This window comes from Panthera tigris, chromosome C2 (assembly GCF_018350195.1).
Source record: "Panthera tigris isolate Pti1 chromosome C2, P.tigris_Pti1_mat1.1, whole genome shotgun sequence".
Lineage (NCBI taxonomy): Eukaryota > Metazoa > Chordata > Mammalia > Carnivora > Felidae > Panthera > Panthera tigris.
In genome coordinates this window covers 223,874-247,405 of record NC_056668.1, presented here as the reverse complement: position 1 = coordinate 247,405, position 23,532 = coordinate 223,874, and the positions used below count along the sequence as shown (strand labels likewise).

At 50.1% G+C, this 23,532-nt stretch overlaps 1 protein-coding gene across 4 annotated transcripts in view; it reads left to right on the top strand.

The window, feature by feature from the left end:
* The window catches only part of DIP2A (disco interacting protein 2 homolog A), a 116,769-nt gene that overhangs the window by 88,388 nt on the left and 4,849 nt on the right, over positions 1 to 23,532 (top strand). For all 4 annotated transcript variants that reach the window (XM_042956561.1, XM_042956563.1, XM_042956562.1 and 1 more), the window contains 12 exons: positions 5,482 to 5,683; positions 6,582 to 6,691; positions 6,775 to 6,855; positions 9,158 to 9,281; positions 14,928 to 15,049; positions 15,180 to 15,291; positions 16,726 to 16,835; positions 17,313 to 17,443; positions 18,123 to 18,291; positions 18,850 to 19,020; positions 21,010 to 21,071; positions 21,747 to 21,804. In XM_042956561.1, coding sequence (XP_042812495.1) covers positions 5,482 to 5,683; positions 6,582 to 6,691; positions 6,775 to 6,855; positions 9,158 to 9,281; positions 14,928 to 15,049; positions 15,180 to 15,291; positions 16,726 to 16,835; positions 17,313 to 17,443; positions 18,123 to 18,291; positions 18,850 to 19,020; positions 21,010 to 21,071; positions 21,747 to 21,804 — 1,452 coding nt within the window. The remainder of the gene's footprint in view (positions 1 to 5,481; positions 5,684 to 6,581; positions 6,692 to 6,774; positions 6,856 to 9,157; positions 9,282 to 14,927; positions 15,050 to 15,179; positions 15,292 to 16,725; positions 16,836 to 17,312; positions 17,444 to 18,122; positions 18,292 to 18,849; positions 19,021 to 21,009; positions 21,072 to 21,746; positions 21,805 to 23,532) is intronic.

The following is a 23,532-nucleotide window of genomic DNA, read 5'->3' as shown; positions in this document are numbered from 1 at the left end:
GTTACCAGTCCAGGCCCCACCAGGCCTCTTCCTCTTCTCCCTCAGGAGTGGGGTTTTTTTGTTGTTGTTCTTTTTTGTTATTGTTGTTTTTTAATGTTTATCCACTTTTGAAAGAGAGAGAGAGTGCGAGAGGAGGCGGGGCAGAGAAAGAGGGAGACACAGAATTCAAAGCAGGCTTCAGGTTCTGAGCTATCAGCACAGAGCCCAACGCAGGGCTCGAACTCACAAACTAGGAGACCATGACTTGAGCCGAAGTCAGACGTTTAACCAACTGAGCCACCCAGGCACCCCCAGGAGTGGTTTTTTTTTTCTATTATTTATTAAAAAAAATTTTTTTAAATATTTATTTATTTTTGAGAGAGAGGGAGACAGAGAATCTGAAGCAAGCTCCAGGTTCCAAGCTGTCAGCACAGAGCCCGACACAGGGCTTGAACTCACAAACCATGAGATCATGACCTGAGCTGAAGTCGGATGCTTAACGGCCTGAGCCACCCAGGAGCCCCTCTCTTGGGAGTGTTTTGAAGCAAATGCCAGACATCACATTTTATCTGTAAAGATTTCATTGTTTCTTGGGGCGCCTGGGTGGCTCAGTCGGTTAAGCGGCCAACTTCGGCTCAGGTCATGATCTCCCGGTCCGTGAGTTTGAGCCCCGCGTCGGGCTCTGTGCTGACAGCTCAGAGCCTGGAGCCTGTTTCAGATTCTGTGTCTCCCTCTCTCTGACCCTCCCCCGTTCATGCTCTGTCTCTCTATCTGTCTCAAAAATAAACGTTTAAAAAAAATTAATAAAAAAAAAGATTTTGTTATTTCTTTAAACAAGAAATATCACTATCACATCTCTAAAAATTAATAATTGTATTTATTTGTTTATTTATGTTTGAGAGAGAAAGACAGCATGATCAGGGGAGAGGAAGAGAGAGAGGGAAACAGAATCTGAAGCAGGTTCCAGGCTCTGAGCTGTCAGCACAGAGCCTGGTGCGGGGCTTGAACTTATGGACTGTGAGATCATGACCTGAGCCCAAGTCAGATGCTTAACTGACTGAGCCACCCAGATGCCATATCTTTTATTTATTTTTAAATTGAGATATAATTGACATAATATTAATTCCAGGTATACAACATAATATCATATTTATATATATTGTGATCACCACAGTAAGTCTAGTTGACATTTATCACCATACATAATTACAAACTTTTTTCTTGTGATGAGAACTTTTTTTAAATGATTTTTTCATTTCTGAGAGAGAGAGAGAGAGAGAGTCAGAGCATGAGAGGGGGAGGGGCAAAGAGCGAGGGAGACTGAATCTGAAGCAGGCTCCAGGCTCTGAGCTGTCAGCACAGAGCCCGATTTGGACCTGAGCCCAAGTCGGATGCTCAACTGACTGAGCCACCCAGGTGCGCCTCTTGTGATGAGAACTTTTAAGATCTGCTCTCTTAGCAGCTTTCAAATGTGCAATACCACGTCTTTAACTGTAGTCACTATGCTGTGCGTGACCTCCCCAGGACTTGTTCATTTTATAACTGGAAGTTTGTACCTTCTGACCCTTCACCCATTTCCTCCAGCCGCCACCCCAGCCCTGGCTACCACCAGTCAGTTCTCTGTATCTGTGAGCTCTAAGATTTCACATGTAAGTGAGGTCATGTGGTATTTGTCTTTCTCTGACTTAATTTGCTTAGTGTTATACCCTCGGGGTCCGTCCATGTTGTCACAAATGGCAAGATCTCCTTTTTTTGTGGCTGAGTAGTATTCCGGTGTGTGTGTGTGTGTACACGCACACACCACAGCTTCTTTATCCATTCATCAGTCCATGGACACTTGGGTTGCTCCCATATCTTAGCTTTTGTAAATTCTGCTGCAGTAAACATAGGAGTGCATTTATCTTTTTGAATTAGAGTTTTTGTTTTCTTTGGGTAAATACCCAGTAGTGCACTTGCTGGATCATATGCTAGATCTACTTTTAATTTTTTGAAGAATTTCCATACTGTTTTCCATAGTGGCTGAACTAATTTACATTTCCACTGAACAGTGCATGAAGGTTCCCTTTTCTGCACATCCTCACCAACACTTGTTATTTCTTGTCTTTTTGATGGTAGCCATTCTAACAGGAATGAGGTGATATCTCATTTTTTTAAATCTGCATTTTCCTGATGACTAATGATGCTGAGCACCTTTTCATGTACCTGTTGAGCATATGTATGTCTTCTTTGGAAAAATGCCTATTTAGATCCTTTGCCAATTTTTTAACTGGATTGTTTGTTTGTGCTATTGAGTTGTAGGAATCTTTGATACATTTTGGAACTTAACCTCTTATCAGATATATGGTTTGCAAATATTTTCTCTGATTCAGTAGGTTGTCTTTTCACTCTGTTGATGGTTTCCTTCGCTGAGCAGAAGCTTTTTCCTTTGAAACGATCCCACTTACTTATGTTGCTCTTGCTTCTGGCATCATATCCATAAAATCATCGCCAAGACTGATGTCAAGGAGCTCATCACCTGTGTTTTTTTCTCGGGGTTTCATGGTTTCAGGTCTTACGTTCAACTCTTTAACCAGTTTTGATTTTATTTTTGTGGGTGGTGTGAGAAAAGGGTCCAGTTTCATTATTTCTCATGTGACTGCCCGGTTTCCCCAGAACCGTTTATTGAAGACCATCCCTTCCCCATTGTATATTTTTGCCTCCTGTGTCGTAAATTAATTGTGTATGCATGGGTTTATTTCTGGGTTCTCTATTCTAATTCCATCAATCTGTATGTCTTTTGTTTTTAAGTTTACTTATTTTGAGAGAGAGAGAGTGCACGTACACAGCAGGGGAGGGGTAGAGAGGAGGTAGAGAGGGTAGACAGAATCCCAAGTAGGCTCCACGCCATCAGTCCAGAGCTCAGTGCCAGGCTCAGACTCATGAACCATGAGATCACGACCTGAGCTAAATCAAGAGTCAGACACTTAAACGACTGAGCCACCCAGGTGCCCTGTATGTCTGTTTTGATGCTAGTTCCATACTATTTTGGCTACTGTAGCTTGGTAATATAGTTCAGAATCACAAAGGGTGATGTTTCCAGCTTTGTTCTTCCTCAGGATTGCTTTGGGTATTTGGGGTCTTTTTTGGTTCCATACAGATTTTAGGCTTTCTTCTAGTTCTGTGAAAAATGCTGTTGGAATCTTCATAGGGATTGCACTGAATCTGTGGATTGCTTTGGGTAAGAGTGGACATTTTAACGATACTGATTCCTCTGATCCATGAGCATGGAGTATCTATTTTTTATGTCTTCAGTTTCTTTAATCTGTGTCAGTTTTTCAGTGTATAGGTTTTTCACCTCCTCATTTAAATTTATTCTTAGGTATTTTATTATTTTTGGTGCAATTGTAAATGGAATTGGTTTCTTAATTTCTCCTTCTGATAGTTCATTGGTGTATAGAGACACAACAGATGTTCCCTGCGACTTTACTGAATGTGTTTATCAGTTCTGATAGTTTTTGGTGGAGTCTTAAGGGTTTTCTATATATAAGACCATGCCATCTGTAAATAGTTACAGTTTTACTATTTGGATGTCTTTTATTTCTTTTTCTTTCCTGATCGCTGTAGCTAAGACTTCCCATACATGTTGAATAGAAGTGGTGAGAGTGGGCATCCCTGTCTTGTTCCTGACCGTAAAGGGAAACCTTCCAGCTTTTCCCCATTGAAATGAGGTTGGCTGTGGGCTTGTCAAATATGGCCTTTCTTAGGGAGGTACGTTCCCTCTATACCTGCTGTGTTTTATCATAACAGTAATCTCTTGTTGTCATTAAATATCTAGTCACGATTCAGACTTCCCTGATTATTTAATGTTTTAACTTGTTTGTTAGACTCAGGATCAAAATGAGGTGAAAAGTTATACTTGGTGGGGACAGGTCTTTAAGTCTTTTTTAATCTATGGATTCTTTCTCTATCATATTTTTCTTGTGATTAGTTTATGGACAAAACCAAGTTCTTTGTCCAGTATGTTTGTTTAGCCTGAATTCTGGCAATTGTCCCTCTGTGGTGTTATTTAATACAGTCATCTGTCCCCTGTAGTCCTGCACATTGTGGTTAGATCCAGAGGATTGATCAGACTCAGGTTCAGTTTTCTGGCAAAAATTCTTCATAGAAGGTGGCATGTGATGTTTAGCGCTCCTGTAGTCACTGATCTGCTAGGACTTCACAGTGGTGCTACTTTCTCATCATTACCCAAGCAGCCTTAGAAGTTTCTTCTTTGGAGAGTGCATGTCCTCCTCGGTCACCTGGGGGCCTGGTGGTGGGCTGTATAGGAAAACAAGATCAAGGAGTGATTTCAGAGTAGTGAGATGCTTTCTTAGAATCCTCTAAAAGTGACCACTGAGTTTTGTTTACCTTTCGTTAAGAACTAGTGGATTTAAACATACTGTATGCGTTTCAATCCATTATAGTTTTTTTTATTTTTCAGTGGCCAGTGGGAGCCCCTCAGGTTGGCTCTTGAATCCTTCTGACATTCCCCTGGGATTCTCTGAGGCCAGAGCAGAGACGAGGAAGCTCAGAGGCTGGGGGAAGGCAGTGTGTTTTGTGTCCTCGACGTGTCACGGTGGGGACTCTAGGGACCCTGCTACTTCCTAGGGCAAATGGAATTGGGTACCACCATCGGGGCACTTGACGTTGCTGCTCAGTCACTGTTTTGGGGCTTTTTTCAGTGGACAGAGTGGGAAATGATGCCTCCATCATGAATTCATGCTGCAAGTTCCAAGCCAGATTCCGTACCACAAGGTTTTTACATAAGCCATGGATCTCCTCTCTGCCACACTGAAAGACTGCAGACATCCACAGCTCCCAGCAGTCACTCACGTGCCTCAGGCCACACTATGCACTGCAGTCTCAAAATCCTAGTCTCCACACTACCTCTAAAACGTGAGATCTCCAAGAGCAGCTTACCATTTGCAATTCTTTTTGCCCACAGGACGTATCTCACAGGCCGGGGGGGGGTACTAATCAAATTACCATGTTTAAATAAATACACTCTCTCTGTGGGCCTTTGCCACCAATCTGATTCCAGTGCGGCTAAGTTCATTTGTTTTATCTTACTTTCAGTCACTGGGGAATGCTTTTTAAAATTTCAAGGTTTTTGTAAGTAAAATATATACATGGCTCCGAAGTCAGATCTGAATGCCAGGGATATTCAGAGAAGTCTGCTTCTGCCCCCCCACAGCTTCTCTAACTTTCCTTTCTTTAACATAAGCAGTTCCATATTTATGTATATGTGTATGTATATGTGTGTTACACTGTAGGAAATGTACACACGTCTTTCCGTCTTTCCGTGTCTTCTCGTTGAACAGAATGTCTCAGAGGTCACTGCCTCTTTGACCTTTGGATTTGCATGTTCTCACCCATCTCACAAGCCTTCCGGCTTCTCGCCAGTGTTGAGTGGGTCAGCGTGTCAGTGTGTGTGCCAGGTCTCAAACACAGCGTCTCCTAACTCGTGTTACTATCGCCTTCCAGGCCATCGACAGCATCCACCAGGTGGGCGTGTACTGTCTGGCCCTGGTTCCTGCCAACACCTTGCCCAAGGCTCCCCTTGGAGGGATTCATATTTCTGAAACCAAGCAGCGGTTTCTGGAGGGGATGCTGCACCCGTGTAATGTACTAATGTGCCCTCACACCTGTGTCACCAACCTCCCCAAACCTCGCCAGAAACAACCAGGTTAGTTGTGCATGACAATACTTGTCTGATCAGTCTTAATGTTGGTGGCTGCCATACCTGTGGTTAAATGGTACAGCCCTCTTGGGCCCTACGTCTCTGGGGCTGGGGTTAAGAGCCATAGTGAATGGCACATCAGGTCAGTCTCCACCTCCTGCCTCCCTGGACCCAAGGCACAGATGAGCAAACGTCATCACGTCACCTGTGTGGTGTGGTGGTTTTCACGTGTCTCTTGGAACCCGTCGGAGTGACTACATTCAGGCATGGCGTCTTAGGCTTGGAAGGTGAGGCTGTGACTCTTCCGGAGTAGAAATGACGCCCAAGAGCAGTCTTGGAGCTCAGGAATCTAAGGACCCTCTGCAGTGCTGGGGGGGCGGCCAGCTGTGCCAAGGCTGCGGGTGCCAGGGGACAGGTGCTGTGTCCCGTGGCTGGTGAGACCCAAATGGCCACTGTCTACTCCCTGATTTCACACATGTAAAAACTAATTTTAAAGCCTGCTTTGACTGTTATTTTTGTTCCATTGGTTATGTAAAGTTTTAGTAAATGCTAATAATAACTTTTATTGATTATTGAACCAATAAAATATCATTAAATAAATACACTTACTAAGAAAGATTTAATGTCCTGTTTTATATGTAAAATGCAGTAAAACAATGAAGTCTATTAAAATGTTCTGTTATGGCTGAGGTCAAATCTTCTACCCCCAGGTATATGCCGTTTGGTAAATTTCTCAGTCTGGTGTTGCTTGTATTTGAGAGATTCTCTTCGTCACTTACCATAAGCCTTGTGGCTGGTTTCCTGAGCGTCTGTATCTTAGTGAAGAGTGAAATGTACAGTCACATGGCAGTTCTGTACCCAGAGCCATGCCTTCTCATTCAGGGTCTCCGCCCCTGTTTCCTAGAGGTTGGACCAGCCTCCATGATCGTGGGGAACCTGGTTGCTGGGAAGAGAATCGCCCAGGCCTCAGGGAGGGAGCTGGCTCACCTGGAGGACAGTGACCAGGCGAGAAAGGTAACAGCAAGTGGCCAGTGCCTGGGAAAGCGAGGCAGGCGCCTCCCCGGCAAGGCCGTGGACTGATGGGCCTCTCTACACAGTTCCTGTTCCTGCCGGATGTGCTGCAGTGGCGGGCGCACACCACCCCCGACCACCCGCTGTTCCTGCTGCTCAATGCCAAGGTAGGCCACCTGTGCCCATCCCTCCCCAGCTCCCGGTGCTCTGTCCCCAGAGTCCCTGCCCGGAGAACAGGGTGTTGTTGCCAGGCCATCCTCTCTGCCTACCGCGTTCTTTGTGGAGCACTCAGCTGTCACATAATTCACGCAGTAACGTTTCCGTCCATCTTATATTTAACAGGAAAATTCTCATTAGCTCCTTTCCCAATTAAGAACAGTATGCTTATAAAAAAAAACAAACAGTATGCTTGTAAATGAGTTAAAAGGAAATGTTTATTTTGTAAAAATTAGGAATTTAGACTTTTGTTTATAGATTTGACATGGCAAATGCTGCTTACTGCCCTGATCCTGGTATAGATTCAGAAATTCACTGTCAGGATTTTGGGCACCTTCTGATGTGATTACACTGTACCTGGAGTTCTTAGGATAGAAAGGAGGGGCTGTAACTCTCACATCCAATGGGTGGGCCAGTAGGCAAAATAGAGAAACATGACAAGTTAAATAACGGTAAAAATCCTGTCTCAGATGCATCACCCAAGATGTAAGAACAACATGTGCACTTTGACATAGTAAAGGGAAGGTCACTGTGCTCTTAGAAAAATGCTGGTCCAGCTTTTGTTTCTGCTTGTTGCTGCCCACTGTCCCTTCATTCAAAACATATTTATTGATACCTGCCGAGTTATCGTGTTAAGAGGTGTTAAGTGTTAAGTGTTAGTGTTAAGTGTTAAGTGAAAGTGTTAAGAGGAAAAGGGCACCTGCTCTCGGGACGCTTGAAGTGAGTCTTCCCTGCTGGAAAACCGGTCCGTAAGAAAGACTTTATATTCCTCGTCCTGTGTAACTGCGGATCTAGAAGAGTGTTAACATTTATTTTGTGACTGATTGAATTCTAAAGCATGGAGACAGCCAATAATTAACAGTTATTGGCGGGGGCCGGGCCCAGACATGAGGTGGCAGCTCAGAGGAGGAGGAGAGACGTGCCCTCACGCGGTGTGTGGTCTGAGCACCTGAGCGCAGGGGGTGCTTCTCAAGGGAGGAGGGCCCCAGGGTGGGGGCCCCACAGAGGAGCTTGCCAGGCATCTGTGTGGAGGGGTTGGCCATCTTTAAAGCCAAGGGAGAGCTCAGGAGGAGCCAGCAGAAGACTAGCCCTGGCCTTCTCCAAATCCATTCTAGACTTTTCTCAAGGTCACTAGTAAAACTGCATTTCTTTTGGTTTGTCAGCCTTCTTCGGGTTTGAATTGTCCTTAGGTCCCTGAGGACGTGCTGGCTTTTGACCCAGCAGCAGGCCTGTGGCTGTACAGGTGGTCGTCCGAGGGGACTGGCGGGCTCTGGACATCTGGGCTCCCTGTATCTGCCTGGCGCTGACATCCTGCACCTTGGCTGGGATGGGAGAAACAAGCCTAGCTCCCCTTCGGGAAGCCTCAAGGGCCTGCGTGCCTGGCTCCGCGTACACGCACACTGGCCTGTGCAGTGGAAGCACCAGTCGAGGAGAAGCGAGGGGTTCCCACTCCCAGGGGCCGGTCTGTTCTGGGGCATTATGTTTAGACCAAGCTGCCCTGTTACTTTTCTTAAGAAGGACTACACAAGCTGTGAGGCCGGCCCGACTCTGGTCGGCCGAGCGAAGGAAACATTTGCTGGGAGCTGGTCTGCAGCCCAGCTGTCCTCAGCAGAGACGTGAAGTGAACGAGGAGCCCGTGCGGCCGGGGCAGCTGTGCATCCGGCCAGGCACCCACCGCGGCGCAGGCCCGCTGACCTGGGGGACGGGAGCTTTGACATGCACAACCGTGCAGCTTATGGATGTCTGTTCATTTAATGTGATTACTGTGTGCATATGTATCCAGGGTGATGGTTGTTTCTGGGCAGGGAGAGGATGAATTGAGGGTGGCATGCAGAGTGGTGATGGCTTATTTTAAAAAAGAGAAATTTAAACAATGAGGCAGAATATTATTAGGCATTGAGAACTTAGACATTTATGGCTTTATCTTTATAATGTTGTTATATTTAAGATATTTTATCAAAAAAGCCAAAAGAGTTTTCTTTAATGGCCGTGTCTCTGTCCTGGACAAGAAGCAGCCCCCACTGCTCCAGGCTCTCCTGAGATGTTCGTGGCCCGTCCCTTCACTGATGGCCAAAGAGCCACCTTTGGCAGTTCTGCAGGAACTCCACAGATGACGGGGAGAGACAATGGATGTGTCTGTAGGACTGGCAGTGGTCCCGGCCCCTAACCACAGGGTTCTGGGGACAGGGTGTGTGCAGTGTGAGCACACGCCCTGCCCCACCAGCTCCGCTCAGCCAGGGACTGCGTTCCTAGGGCACCGTCACCAGCACTGCAACCTGTGTCCAGCTGCACAAAAGGGCTGAAAGGGTTGCCGCCGCCCTGATGGAGAAGGCACGACTGAGCGTCGGGGACCATGTGGCTTTAGTCTACCCCCCAGGTAAGCACACCCTGAATGCCCTGTGCACACGCCACCTCCCTCGGCTCTGCGTTCCCTGGGACACTTTGTTATTATGGAGCAGACACCCTCATAACCTCCAGCAGGTTGGCCAGGTGCCCGGTCCCTAGCATTCCCTGTCCTGAGCACGACCTCCTCCACTCTCCCGGGAGCAGCCTGTGCCCCTGACCTCTGCAGTCACCGCTTCCGGCTCCCTAGGGTGTGAGCACACAGACGAGAGCACCCTACATGTCAGCTTGGTCTCCCAGTTTCCTTTGATAAAGTCTCTTTTAATCCACAGGCTCTCCATTTCCCTCTCTTTACAATTTATCTACCGAAGACCTGGTCTGACCCTACCTACAGAGGCCCCACGGCCCAGATGCTACAGAGCAGTGTGTTCTTGGCCCCGTGTTTCCTGCAGGCTGGCAGCTAGATCCCAGCCCTGGGTCAGACTCTGGTCCAGTGTCTCTGCCAAGACCAAGTGCTCCTGCATGATCTCACCAGAAGCCCATGCTGGCTTGTGTCTCTGCTGGTGGCATTAGCAGCCACTGACTGATGCTTCGGTGTTTAACATTCATTAATCCTTTAGGGGTCACAAAACAGTGATACTCTAATTCTTTCATTTCTTTTCCATTTATTGGCCATAGAACTAATACACAGAAACCTCCCCCTTCATCTGGTATTTGGCTACCCCGTGGTAGAATTCATATGTGTTGGTTCTTTATGAAATGAATTTTGTTTCCTGTCACACTCCAAAGGTGACCCAGCAATGAATTTAAAAATATATACATATCAATATGAACGCACAGACTTAAACTTATTTGTTGGGTTTTATCCTTTGTAGTTACTTTCCTTATCAAGTTCAGGTTCTGCCATGTTTGGCCAATAGGAGCCTGTTCTGGCTGGCTTAGCACTTGGCCACTAGTCCCTTACTGCTTCCTCAGCTTTATTGTGACAAGGTGCTCCAAGTCCCCCTAGTGCCCATCCTACCCCAGACCTAAGATCAGCCATTTCTCCACGGAGCCCCCCTGTCCCCCCCCCCCCCCTAGTTCCCAGAACAAAATCTGGGCATGAGGGACACTGGTTTCTCCTGGATTGGCTGCTGTTTGTTGGCTCTTTCAGTGAGCAGAACTGGGAGTTATAAATAAATGTATCTTTTTTTATTAAAAAAAAATTTTTTTTATGTTTATTATTTTTGAGAGAGAGAGAGAGAGCAAGCAGGGAAGGGGCAGAGAGAGAGGGAGACACAGAATCGGAAGCAGGCTCTGTTATGCCCAGAATTCGTGATCCCCAAAGACCACCAGGGAGCCGAGTCTGATGTAAAAGCAAAAGAGCCTTTATTCGAGCTAGCTCGAGCTCAATCCCCTACCTGCACCGACGCAGCGGTGAGATACCGGAGAGAGAGCGAGTTTCAAAACGACAAAGGTTTTATTGGGGCCTAGGGGCAGTTGGTGAGGTAATGGCTGTGGCCTCAGCCGATTGGCTGGGGAAGGGTCCGAGTCCTGTTAGGCAGGTGAGCGGGAGGTTACTCAAGGGGAGGAGGCGTGGTCAAGGTGAAGGACACAGAACTAGATGGAGTTGGCCGGCGTAGGCCCGCCCTTTCAGCTCCAGGTTCTGAGCTGTCAGCACAGAGCACAGGGCTCGAACTCAACAGACCGCGAGATCATGACCTGAGCTGTAGTTTGCCACCCTACCGACTGAGCCACCCAGGCGCCCCTAAATAAGTGTATCTTTAGAGAGGCGCTGCCTTCTGAGTTCATAGTGTTACATCCCATTCAAATCCAGGATCATAGGACTTTACCAAACCTCACCTGCCGTGTATCTCCTTTTTTCCATACCAAGACTCCTGCTTCTTCAGAACAGGGAGATGATAGAGTTCAGATATCCCATAATTACTAAGCTATGTAGCCCTGCATCACATGCAGTGCTCCCAGAATAACTGTACAAATACTGTAACCATCAAAATGAATTCTGAAAACAGTTGACAAGGTTTGCACCTGCTTTTCTGCTTTCCCCTGCCCCTTGTTGCTGCTTTGTGTCCGTGCTGTCAGGAGTGGCCGTTACAAATGCAGCCTCTCTTTTCTTACCCTCATTTTGATGAGGTTTTGGAGTGATGGTGAGGGGTGGGATCTGGAGCCAAAGGCCAAGAAAAAATTCTTGAGAAGTCTTTGGTGCAAAAAGGTGATTTTATTAAAGCACGTGGACAGGACCCGGGGGCAGGAAGAGCGCACCGGGCTTGTGAGGAGTGACTGATTACATACTGTGGAGTTGGTCAAGTCGAAAGGGAGCCCTCCAGAGGGACTTTGATGTGCTAATGAGGACTCCTAAGATACCTGAGGCCTCCCTGTTGTCAAGCTAAGGAGGTTTTCCTCTAGTAAGACATTAACATTAGGACAGCAAGGGGTTCCTGGAGAAACTATACTCTGTATTTGCCACAAGTGTTTGTCAATGGGCTGCAGGTTATGTGGAAATTTAATGTTACCTGCCATTTCCTTCTTGCCTTTGTTCCCCACATCACTGTGGAGGGGTGATGCTGGGGCTCCAGGAAACTGAGTCTACAGGTTTCTGGAGATTAGGCTGTTGATAAGATTGCCTTTTTCTTGTAATTTACAAAGATATTTGTAAACTGTTGGAGACTCCTGTCCTGCATGACTGTGATCTCTATCAGCTAACCATTGTTTTTCCCCTTTCCTTTGCCCTTGGGCAGCCAGGAGAGCTGAGGAATGTCATACCTATCTTAGCTGGGGGTGGTCTGGGGGGTCCGCCTGCCTTATGCTCCCTCATCCCTGGAATGGGGTTGGGTGGCAGCCTGGTCTCTCCTGGCACAGGGATGTGCTAACTTGAATGCTTCTAAACCCACGGGCCTCAAAGTCTGTCTCTGCTTTTCATTCTCTGGAGTGTAGGGTGCTTTTCCCCAGGGCGACTGCAGTCCCCACTCTTGAACTACCCCGGCTTCCAGGTCTATGCCAGACATCGTACAGCATGTCAGTGTAAGGCAAGCTGGTGCTCTCCCCTGCCCGAGCTGTCTACACCACACCCTCTACTGTGGTACGGCCACGCCCCCGGGGTCAGGTGGGAGCTGCAAAGCTTGAGGAGTGCTCACACAGGAAAGTCTGGGGCTAAAGTAACTGCAGAACACCTTAAAACTTTCTTTTTTTTTTTTTTCTTTAGTTTATTTATTTTACAGAGGGAGAGAGAATCCCAAGCAGGCTCTGCTGTATCAGCACAGCTTGAACTCACAAACTGTGAGATCATGACCTGAGCCTAAATCAAGAGTCAGTCATTTAACCAACCGAGCCACCCAGGCTTCCCCATAAGCTGTTTTTAACAACAAAAAAGAAAATGCATGCTGAAGGTCTAAATTTACATTTTATTTTTTTGATTAAAAAATTTTTTTTTAATGTTTATTTATCTTTGAGAGACAGAGCGAGAGAGACAGATCACAAGTGGGGGAGCAGGGGCAGGGGTGGAGGCAGAGAGAGGGAGACAGAGAATCCAAAGCAGGCTCCCCAGCTCTGAGCTGTCAACACAGAGCCCTATGCAGGGCTCGAACCCATGAGCTGTGAGATCCATGACCTGAGCTGATGGTTAAGACTGAGGCACCCAGGCACCCCTAAATTTACATTTTATGAATTTAACCGGGCAGGTGGAGAGTTTAATAGCTGGAGGGCTAAGCTGTGGTCCCTGCTGGAAGGCCCAGAACCTCCCTTGGGCACAGATATCTTGCAAATGCCACAAGCGCGTGTGTTGCGTATTTCTTGGGAATGAAGGGGGAGTCCAAGACTTTCTTCGAATTTTCAAAAGGATGTGAGAGCCAAGGGATTAAGAACCCATGCTCTCTGGACACTGCAGAAGAGTGGGGTGCTGCTGGGACTGGATTCTCCCCACCCTGTTCACCTGGTGATTCCAGGGATGGGAGGAAATATGAGCATAATGGGAACAGCATGAATTTTGTGAGCTCAAGGAAATGAGCTCCTGGTGATGTCTCTCTTGCGTGCTGGGTTTGAGGCTATGCTTGTTCCGTGTGGGGCAGGGACCGTGCATGCAGGTGCCCTGGCCTGCTGTGTGCCAGCACCTGCTCTCCCTTCACTCAGTCCTCCTGGCTGCCCCACAGGCACAGAGCAGATGCATGGTCCTGTGGCAGCGGTACTGGGGGGCCAGCTGGACCTGGCTGGTGTGCTGAGCTGCCCTGGCCGCAGTGTCACGTTATTGGTACTGACGGAGCACTGGGGACTTGTAATCCAGTGAAACCCACCAGCTGGGTGAAAGGTGGCATATTTATTTTGACTCTGGAATTGAAATAGCCTGAGGCTGACCAGTGGGGTCTGGTGTGCTCTGAGGGGTAGCATCTAGAGGGGCCTCCACGGTGGGGGGCGCGGGAAACGCATGTCAAGTTGGGCTGAGTTCAGGACGGAAATACAGGTTTTAAGCATGGTATAATTCCCCCTAAATTTTAAATATGAGGAATTTTAAACATTTAGAAATTTGAAGGAACATTTTGGTGGTCGCATGTTGTGATGTACAGTTGAGAGCAGGATGGGGTGCCCTGGCCCGGGACACATGTACAGTGAGGAGGTGCAGCGTTGGTGTCCCCAGTTCTCCAGAGACCCCTGCCTGCATTCCCCACCTTCTCCTCCTGGAGGGGGTGGACCCCCTGCCTCATCCTCCTCATCACCTTCTGCTGGCAGAGGTGGACCCCTCCCCCTCCCATGCCCCCTCCTTTTCCAAGCTAGGCAGCCCCTCAGAAAGGTTCCTTACTGCTCTTGCACACCTCCCTTGTGCTTGGCCCCTGCACACAGGAATGGCAGGCATGGTGCTGCTCTCCGGGCCTAGGCCTCCTGCCCTCAGTGACCTTCTCTGTGCCATGCACACCCCCATCCGCTCCCCAGCCTTTCAGGATAGTTCTCTGTACATCCCTAACAGCACTGAGTTCAAGAAATACTGATAGCTGGCAGGCTGGGTCTGGGGACCCCAGGGGGTCATGCAGGACCAGCCAAGAGGTTCCCTGGCTGTGCACAGGATAGAAATCAAATGCAGAAAGGCAGGAGGTGAAAGGAGAATTTATTGAGGATGTAGAGAGAATGCAGGTACATACAGTGTCTGGGAAACTCAGAAAGGAAAGGAGAGTCCCATCTTTTTCGAGATCTGGGGATCTTACTGAGGATGGTGGTCCAGTGCATGAGTCCTCTCAGGCACCCAGGAGCTGATTAGAACAAAGACGAGAGCCCGGGTGTTACCCCTTGGAGCCAGGGGGCCTAGGTGTCCACTTGTCTTGTGCCCTGGTCTGGAATATGCATATGATGGCTTCCTCTGGGCATCCTCACCTGGTCCTTCCTTGGGTGTGATCTGTTCTGGAGAAATACACCAACTCCTTGTCCGCACAAGGAAGACACACACTGTTTGCATTCTGAGGCATGTGTAAAGGGATGCAGATCCTAGCAAGAATAGAATCAGGAAAAGGAGCAAAAAGATTTTTATGGAGTCCTTTATTGAGACAGTTTCCCTGTCTCAATATCGTGTTAGTTTGGAGAAGTTGTGTTTGATCCACGTAGCACGTGACAGGAACCCTGCTTTATCATTCCGTGGTACTAGGCGCTGTGAGCCACACTCCGCCCTGCACTGACCCCCTCTCACCATGTGTCTTCCCAGGGGTGGACCTCATTGCCGCCTTCTATGGCTGCCTGTACTGCGGCTGTGTGCCTGTCACCGTGCGGCCTCCGCACCCCCAGAACCTGGCCACCACGCTTCCCACCGTCAAGATGATCGTAGAGGTACCTGTGCGCTGTGGACGGCCAGGCAGGCCCGATGGGAGGGCCCTTGTTCCGGTAGACCAGAGGTCTCATGTGTCATCTCTCCCAGGCCCTGCGTCTCACTCACGCCTTCAACCCCTGTGCCCTGCAGGTCAGCAAGTCTGCTTGCGTCCTCACTACACAGGCCATCATGCGGCTGCTCAAGTCCAAAGACGCAGCGGCTGCCGTGGACGTCAGGACCTGGCCGACCATTCTAGATACAGGTACCTGTCCTCAGCACCGTTGGTTGTGTGCTGGCCCTGCCAGGACACACCACCTTTCCTTTCTTTGTTGTAGGAGTTGCATCATTGCCACCAAAAAGTAAGAGTTAGGTAAGGGCAGCTGAAGTCGGTGGTGAGGAGGCTGCTAAAAGGGCCCTTGCCACTGGGTTGCTGGCAGCCTGCATCCTGGTTTCACTCATGGTGGGGCCTCTGAACCAGAGCAGAGATCCTTGCATGAAGCCTGTGTGCCTGTGGACCACCCCTCCTCTCACTGCCTCTCATGCCTGTACAGCAGTCGGTGGTTGTGGGGACACATGTCCCATAGCACACATACATCTATCCTTTGTCCCCATCATTGGGGAGTGCTGCTGTGCCCCATGAATTGCTTGTGGGCTGACCAGGAAGGCTGTAAACCCCTGGACCACTGTGCCTTGGACCCTGAGGTCACCCTCCCCATGGAGACACCCCAAGCTAGTAGCACCCACAAGCTTTGTTAGTGACTTGAGGTGCTGGCCGTGGAGTACGCAGGAGTCCCTCCTTCTCCATCGCACCTGGCAGGCATCTGTCTGTCTGTGCTCTCCAGGGGAAGAGGTCAGGGACCATGTTGTCTGTGGCAACCTGCCCAGTACCTGTCTATAGGCACAGGGAGCTGGCTGGTCCAGGGGCCCCCGGGCGGGCTTAGGAGCAGACTGGCTCCAGAGAGTCACATTGCTTCACCAGCTTGCTACGACGTGGGTGGGCCCCAGCCCTTGCCTCACTTGTGTCTGCCTCACGGTCTCATAGGAACCATGAAGCGCGGCAGCCCTGAGGGCCTGTCCCTAGTGCTGTTTCTGCGGTCAGAGTTCTTGTTAACACTGGCTCTGCCACAGGCTCTGTGACCTCCAGTAGGTCCCTGCACCTCTGAACTCTCCCGCTGCTAAATGAAGCGGCTTCCTGTTCGGCTCTCATGACTTGTCTTCCCTCTGTGTCCACTTCACCCACTGTCACCACACATTCAAAGCCATCATGGTGGGTCTGCTCCACATGACATTTCCTTGAAGGTTAAAATGAACTTCCGGGGCACCTGAGTGGCTCAGTCATGTGGGCGACCGACTTCAGCTCAGGTCATGATCTCACGGTCTGTGGGTCAGAGCCCTGCGTTGGGCTCTGTGCTGACAGCTCAGAGCCTGGAGCCTGCTTCGGACTCTGTGTCTCCCTCTCTCTCTGGCCCTCCCCTGCTTCCTCTCTCTCTCTCTCTCTCTCTCTCTCAAATAATAAACATTAAAAAAAATTTTTTTTACATGCACTTCCCCATGTACCCATGTGGCCTGCTGCCTTGAGGCCTCCCTCTGTTCTGCACTCACTCTCCCCCAGACTCCCCAGGTATGAATCCTGTTTCCTTCCTCCCTATGAGAGCCTGAAGTAGCATTAACATTACTGGTGTCTCTGGTTCAACAGATGACATACCAAAAAAGAAGGTGGCTAGCATTTTCAGGCCACCGTCCCCAGACCTGCTCGCATACTTGGATTTCAGCGTGTCGACTACAGGGATCTTAGCAGGTGTGAAGGTGAGCCATGTGATCATAGCTCTTACTTGCTTCAGCCTTTGATGGGGTGGGCGGAGAGGATGGTGGGTGTGGGTTTATGCAGGCCCTCACTCTTATCCACAGCTTGAAGCAACAATACTGTTCCTTGAAGTCTGTGCTAACTACCAGTAAACCCCCCAAATTAGGTGAGCCTGAGAATAGTGCATATTTTGATGTTCTGTGATAACATCTAAACTCAGATTTACGACTATCTTTGGGAGCAGGTGGCTTTGATGAGTCTGTCTCCTTACCAGGAGCCAAGAGCTCCATTCAATTTTTTTATTATTCTGAAATCTCATTTAGAAGATTTTTAGTGTACATTTTCCTGTGTATTATTTGGTTTGTATGCAGATTTGAGCAGCCACCCTTTAAGGAAATAAACGTGCCTGGCGGCTGTGGTTGGCGGCCACTGTTCTCTCTCCCCTCACATCACTGACCAGATCTTTCATTGTACTTCAGATGTCGCACGCAGCCACAAGTGCCTTGTGCCGCTCCATAAAGCTACAGTGTGAGCTGTACCCCTCGAGGCAGATCGCCATCTGTCTTGACCCCTACTGCGGCCTTGGCTTCGCCCTGTGGTGTCTGTGCAGGTGAGTGTGCAGATGAGTGTGCGGGTGATGTTGCAGGTAGTGTCTCTGCAGGTGGTGTGCAGCAGGTGAGTGTGCGGGTGCCATGCCCACCTGCAGGGCTGGAATTGCTGCTGTAAGTCTTTGGAGCTTTGGTGCTCATTTTTGATACTCACGAGCCTAAGATACACATATGAGTGGGTTTGTTTGGGGGTGAAAAGGATTGGAGGCTGGGTCTGAAATTGAGTAAAAGAGTAAAAGTATATTTTTCATTAAATGTAAACAGTACTCATTACTAGTAATAGGGAAGAGACTACTTAATTTCATCAGATACTAGGAAGTAGTGACAAATCTTTGGAAGAAGAAAGCCAGGGACTCCAGCCGGCAGACCCTGACCCAAACTGTGATCCTGGATCCTTCTGAGGTGCTTGGAGGGAGACTAAACCCCTGTATATCACCCCTGCTCCTGCCCCCACCGCCCCAGTACTTTCTATCGAAACTCCCACTTGACGTTAGGGCACAATTGCGTCCTGTTCTGGCTAGAAAAGAAGTGCCCTCAGAGAAGGAGGAGAGAGGTGGGCACCCCAGGCCCTTCTGGCGCAGGTGGACAGGGCATCCCTGAGGCTCATGGGCCGAGGACTGACACAGAGCCGAGGCCGCAGCTGTCCTGCTGTCCTGACCCTCCCTGTGCTCTCTCTCACAGCGTCTATTCCGGACACCAGTCAGTCCTGGTGCCCCCGCTGGAGCTGGAGAGCAACGTGTCCCTGTGGCTGTCAGCCGTCAGCCAGTACAAGGCCCGCGTCACCTTCTGCTCCTACTCCGTGATGGAAATGTGCACCAAGGGCCTGGGCGCGCAGACCGGTGTCCTCAGGGTGAGCGCAACCCCCTGTCTGCCACTGAGGCCTGCCCTGCACCCTGCTTTCCTTCATCTCAAAGTGCCCAAACCAGGGGCTCCTGCGTTGGTTCTAAACTGGGCCCCTGGGAACGTTTAAAAAAAAAAAAAACCTCCCAAGATCTGTTCAAGCCGTTTATGGAAACAGAGAAAACCCTTTCCAGGAGTTGAGCCGCACTGGCTTCATGGGCCCTCTTCCCTGCACCTCTAGAGGTCACTCCCTTTATCGGCACAGCCCACACAGCAAAGGAGAGTGTGAGACCCAGGCAGGGGTGCAGGGGCCAGAGTGCAGGGGTACCGGGGAAGGGGGGGCGGGTCCTATACTAGCTCTGAGCAGTGCACCTCAGGGTCCCCTGAGGCCTGGGGTGGAGCCAGAGCTGTGTGCAGGGGCGGGAGCCACCTGGATGCCAGGAGTGGGGGGCGGGGCACCCTCCAGTGCATCCAAACTTAGGACCCTGAGGAACCAGGACCAGCTGGGGAGGTGGGATCTGCATCTCCACTGGGACTAGCCTCCCTGCCCTGCTCGCCCTGCCTGCAGACGAAGGGGGTGAACCTGTCCTGCGTGCGCACCTGCATGGTGGTAGCTGAGGAGCGGCCCAGGATCGCGCTCACACAGTCCTTCTCCAAGCTGTTCAAGGACCTGGGGCTGCCAGCGCGCGCTGTGAGCACCACGTTCGGGTGTAGGGTCAACGTGGCCATCTGCCTCCAGGTAAGGCCTGCACCGGTCTCCTGCAGTCCTCGTCCTCCCTGCGTGCGCTGTCCTCCCTGCTTGCCCTCTGAGCCCTTGGTGTTTTCACTTACACAGAACCGGTCAGCTTTGTGAGCCAGGAGGTTGTTATTTAAAAGATGTTCTAGTCTTGTTGATGAACAAAGGCTTACTTGGAAACAACACAAGTTGTTCTTGAACAGTGACTATTAACTTACCGGGAAAAATCTCAAAGGATACAATATGTAGCTAATTTTTTAAAGCAAGATAAACTTGTAAAGACAGTTAGCAATTTTAAATTGAAACATTAATTAATGTGGTGATTTGTATTGCCCTAAATTAGTTTTTGAAACATTAAGGTATTTTACTTATTAAAAGGAAACACGAAGTTTCAGAAATTGAATAGCTCACTTGTAGTGCTGTTTACTGCTTCTTCAGATGACTGGCTGTTTTCCAGATTTGGTGCTAGTATCTCCATTTCACTTCTTTCTAAAAACATACTGAATGCCTTACTCCACGAAGTGGTTCCGGAACTACAGGGCAGAAGAGGCACCACTGGAGCCAGAGCGGGCCCAGATCCCGGGCTGTTGCCAGGCTTCCGGGGCCTTTGCTCAGCCCTGGTCCTCGGCCCGGGGCGCACCTGCCGGGCACAGGGCAGGTCTTACATGCAGAGACTGTCCTCCTGTTCTCCTGGCATTGCTGCTGATGTCCTCTCAACCTTGAAGACTGCTATCCTCTCCAAGCCACAGACCCTTGCTATGTGGCAGGAGGAGGTGGGCTAGGGTCCCCTCCTAATATCCCTCTCTAGTGTAGAAAGTATGACTGAGCATCGGTCAGGCTGTTGATGCACAGTTAGCGGCTCTAAGTGAAGACCTTACTCTCTGCTCAGCATTTACTCGATATTTGAAGGTATCTATTCTATTGTCGGCGCGTGGGATGCCACGTATGATTGCGAAAATCTTAATGGATTGTTCATGTTTGCGCTTTGAGATGCAGTGACGTATTTTGCTTTCTCTTACTGTGTGTTTCTCACGTGGCCTGTTGCTTTCTGTTTGTGTTTCCTGTGGCTGTCTCCTCCCTGTCTCGCTCTGCTGGCCTTCTTTGCCTCTGTCAGCCCAACAGGCTGGGAAAGCTGGCTGAGCAGGTACGACCTTGACCTCAACCTCAAGGCACCTCTGTGCTTCCCCCATGAGTTCATGTGACCTTCTTGTGAATTCCAGACAAATACATGTTTCTTTTGCTGTCTGACTTTGCTCACAGTGGATGTTATTGGCATGTTATATAAAAGCTCCCTTGAAACCAAATATAAGAGCAAAGCTATTTTCAAAAGAATTTAACAGTCCTAGCGTTACCTCTGGAGGAAGAGCAGTGTTTGGTCTCAAACAATCATTGTTGTTTTAATTCCAGGGCAGACATAGGCTACACTGTCTGGCATCTTTAGACAGTGATGTTGACCAGAGTGTCCATTTAATTCGATGTTTCTTATCGATTAAATGGAACATATAACATCCTCGGCAGGACCAGTGCCCAAGTGTCTGATGAGAGGAGAGCAGGGAGACGTCCTTCGGGCCGATCCCTGGGAGAGCCTCTGCCATGCTCAGCCCTCAGGAGAAGCCGGTCGGCTGGTGAGAGGCCAGGCCCAATCTGACGGCTGGTGAAAATGCCTTCCAAAACCTACGGTGGTGTTTTCACCAAGCACAGAGTATAGGGACCAGCAGGAACAGACAAGTGTTAGAGCAGACACGTAAAACTGCAGGATTTGAGATTTCCAGTCAGTGTTATTGGACAAGTCTCTGAATGTTGTCAAGCCACATAGATGTTTGGACAGAAGCCATCCATGCCCCTGGGCATGCTCAGTGCCCTGAGCAGAGCAGCTGCCTTCCTGGGCGTCCCCTGAGGACCCAGGAAGAGCTGTCACACGGCTTGTGCCCGTGTAGATGGGGACACACTCCTGAAAATGAGATGAAGGTCCTCTGCTGCTCTCCTTTCCAGGGCACGGCCGGCCCAGACCCCACCACCGTCTACGTGGACATGAGGGCGCTGCGCCATGACAGGTAAGGGTCCTCCACGCCCACAGGTGAAGTTCTGCAGGCTGGGTCTGCCCTGCCTGGACCTCCCAGCACCCCGGCGTTGGCAGCTGGCTGGCTGAGTCCCCTGGGGGAGCCTGGGCTTCCTTCTTGTTCCCTTGTGTCAGCACAGCTCAGGCAGCATCCCGGTATCTGTTGTTCCCATGACCAGGAGGGATGATGTCAGGTACGAACACTTGGCATGTGTCTTCTCGTGGGATAGAAAACAGGCAAACCAGCCAAGGCAAGGATGTTTTCCACATGATACCATTTTAAGACAGGACTTAGTTTTTACATCAGTAGATGTGTGCTGGGGGCCACGGTATGTACCTGTGAGTCTGGGTCCCTCCCAGCTCTGAAGCTTGATCCTGGCTCTGGATCCTCAAACGTGGCCATGCTGCAGCTTGAGGTAAACAGTGGTGAAGCCTCCTGGAGTGGGGCCATCTGGTCCAGGGAGGGCCCCAAGAACCCTAGAGCAAGCCCCTACCCTGAGCGGTGGCATGTAAGCCAGGCAGCTGGGGCTGGTGCATGTGGAGCTGGTAGTCGCTGCTTCAAGGTCACAGCAAGGTCGTGAGCAAAACCCTGGAGGTGTGGTGTTGTCCACTGACTGACTGTTACAGTGATAATCAGTTTCTGATTACCTTTTCCCTTGTTAATTTTTAGGGTACGTTTGGTAGAACGGGGTTCTCCGCACAGTCTGCCATTGACGGAGTCTGGAAAGGTAGTGGAAGCTGGGACTTACACCCAGGTCCTTTCTTATGTTAGCCCCTGGTGGGTGCTGAGGGCTAAAAATGTCCTAATGGGGGCACCTGGGTGGCTCAGTCGGTTGAGCGTCCGACTTCAGCTCAGGTCATGATCTCACGGCCTGTGAGTTCAAGCCCCACGTCGGGCTCTGTGCTGACAGCTCAGAGTCTGGAGCCTGCTTTGGATTCTGTGTCTCCCTCTCTCTCTCTGACCCTACCCTGTTCATGCTCTGTCTCTCTCTGTCTCAAAAATAAACATTAAAAAATAATAATAAAAAATAAAAATAAAAATGTCCTAATGGACACAGGTCGACTGTGGTTGGGACTGGGCTGATGCAGAGGGCTCCTCTCCTCCCCACTAGCACACACAAGGACACCTCTGAGCTAACGCCTAGAACGGGAGGGCTTCAGGTACAGAAGCCCAGAAGGATCTCCCACTGTGGGGCTTGAGGCCATGGGCCTCTTGGTTCGGGGCCCGATGCCTTCACGGGTATCTGGAGAGCAGGCGTCCTCAGAACCAGGGAATGTTTGAGGAAAGAAGAGTACCCACACGGCCCTACCAGGCAGTGATGAAGATGGGGATATGGCCTGGGTGCTGTGACTAAGCTGCTGGGCACCAGGAGACAGCAGGTTCGAGGGCGGGGCTGTGTCCCCAGTGTGACCAGGAACAGACAGCCCCCAATCATAGGGCTTCCCACGGCTCTCGCCGCACATCGTGGTAGGGTCGAGAGCACAGGTAGCGACCTGTCCCAGACCTACACAGTCCCAGAGGCGAGACGTGGAGGCTGGCATAGCTCACGCAGCCTGGAAGGGCTGCCCCAGCTCTGCTCACACACCCTGGTGGTCACAGCTGCCTCTAGGGAGGCAGGGAAGTGCCCAGAGAGGGACAGGGCAGTGGGGCAGCAACAGGACCAGCCCATGGGTCTATGGAGGGGTGGGTGTGGAGGGTGAAAGGTCAGGCTCCTGAGGAGGGACAGCCGCGGTGACGTGGGGCAGAAGTCTCAGCTGTTGCAAAGGTCCTGGAGTGGGAGTGGGAGCTGCAGAGGAGCCAGTGTGGCTGAAGCTGCGGGGGGAGGTGGGAGGGTGACCATGGGCAACAGCGCCTGCATCCACACCTTCCCATGACCCTTTGACCCTTCCCACCTGCCTGGAGGTCCCCACTGACCTCTGTTTCATATGGGGAAGCCACCTGAGACAGAACAGGTGTCTGGGTGGCCTGACAGGGGCCCAGGCTTGGGGTCCCCTGAGCTGAGGCACCTCCCCTGGAGTGTTCTCCAAGGCTCCTGGGGAAGAGCCGGTGCCCCCGTGTGCCTGAGCCAGCCGTGCCCTGTTGGCTAGCTTCCCGGTGCAGGACTGGGGCTCATGGGGCCGACAGAGCCCCTTGCAGGCAGGCGTGATGTGTGGACGGCACCCCACATTCGTGTGCCCTACAAGGGGCAGGTCGTCGTCTTGTGTCCTTAATGAAAGACCTCAGGTACGGCAGATGCTTACGGAAACAAACCCTCCTCACCCCTCTTGAAATCCAAAATACGGTCGGTTCTTAGGAACTGGGATAATTTTGCTAAGATTCACTATTTATTTTACCTATTAAAGGGTCTCTTATGGGGGTGGCTGTGTGGCTCAGTCCATTATGTATCCAAGTCTTGATCTCAGCTCAGGTCTCGATCTCAGGGTCATGAGTTCAAGCCTGCTGTGCACTGGGGCAT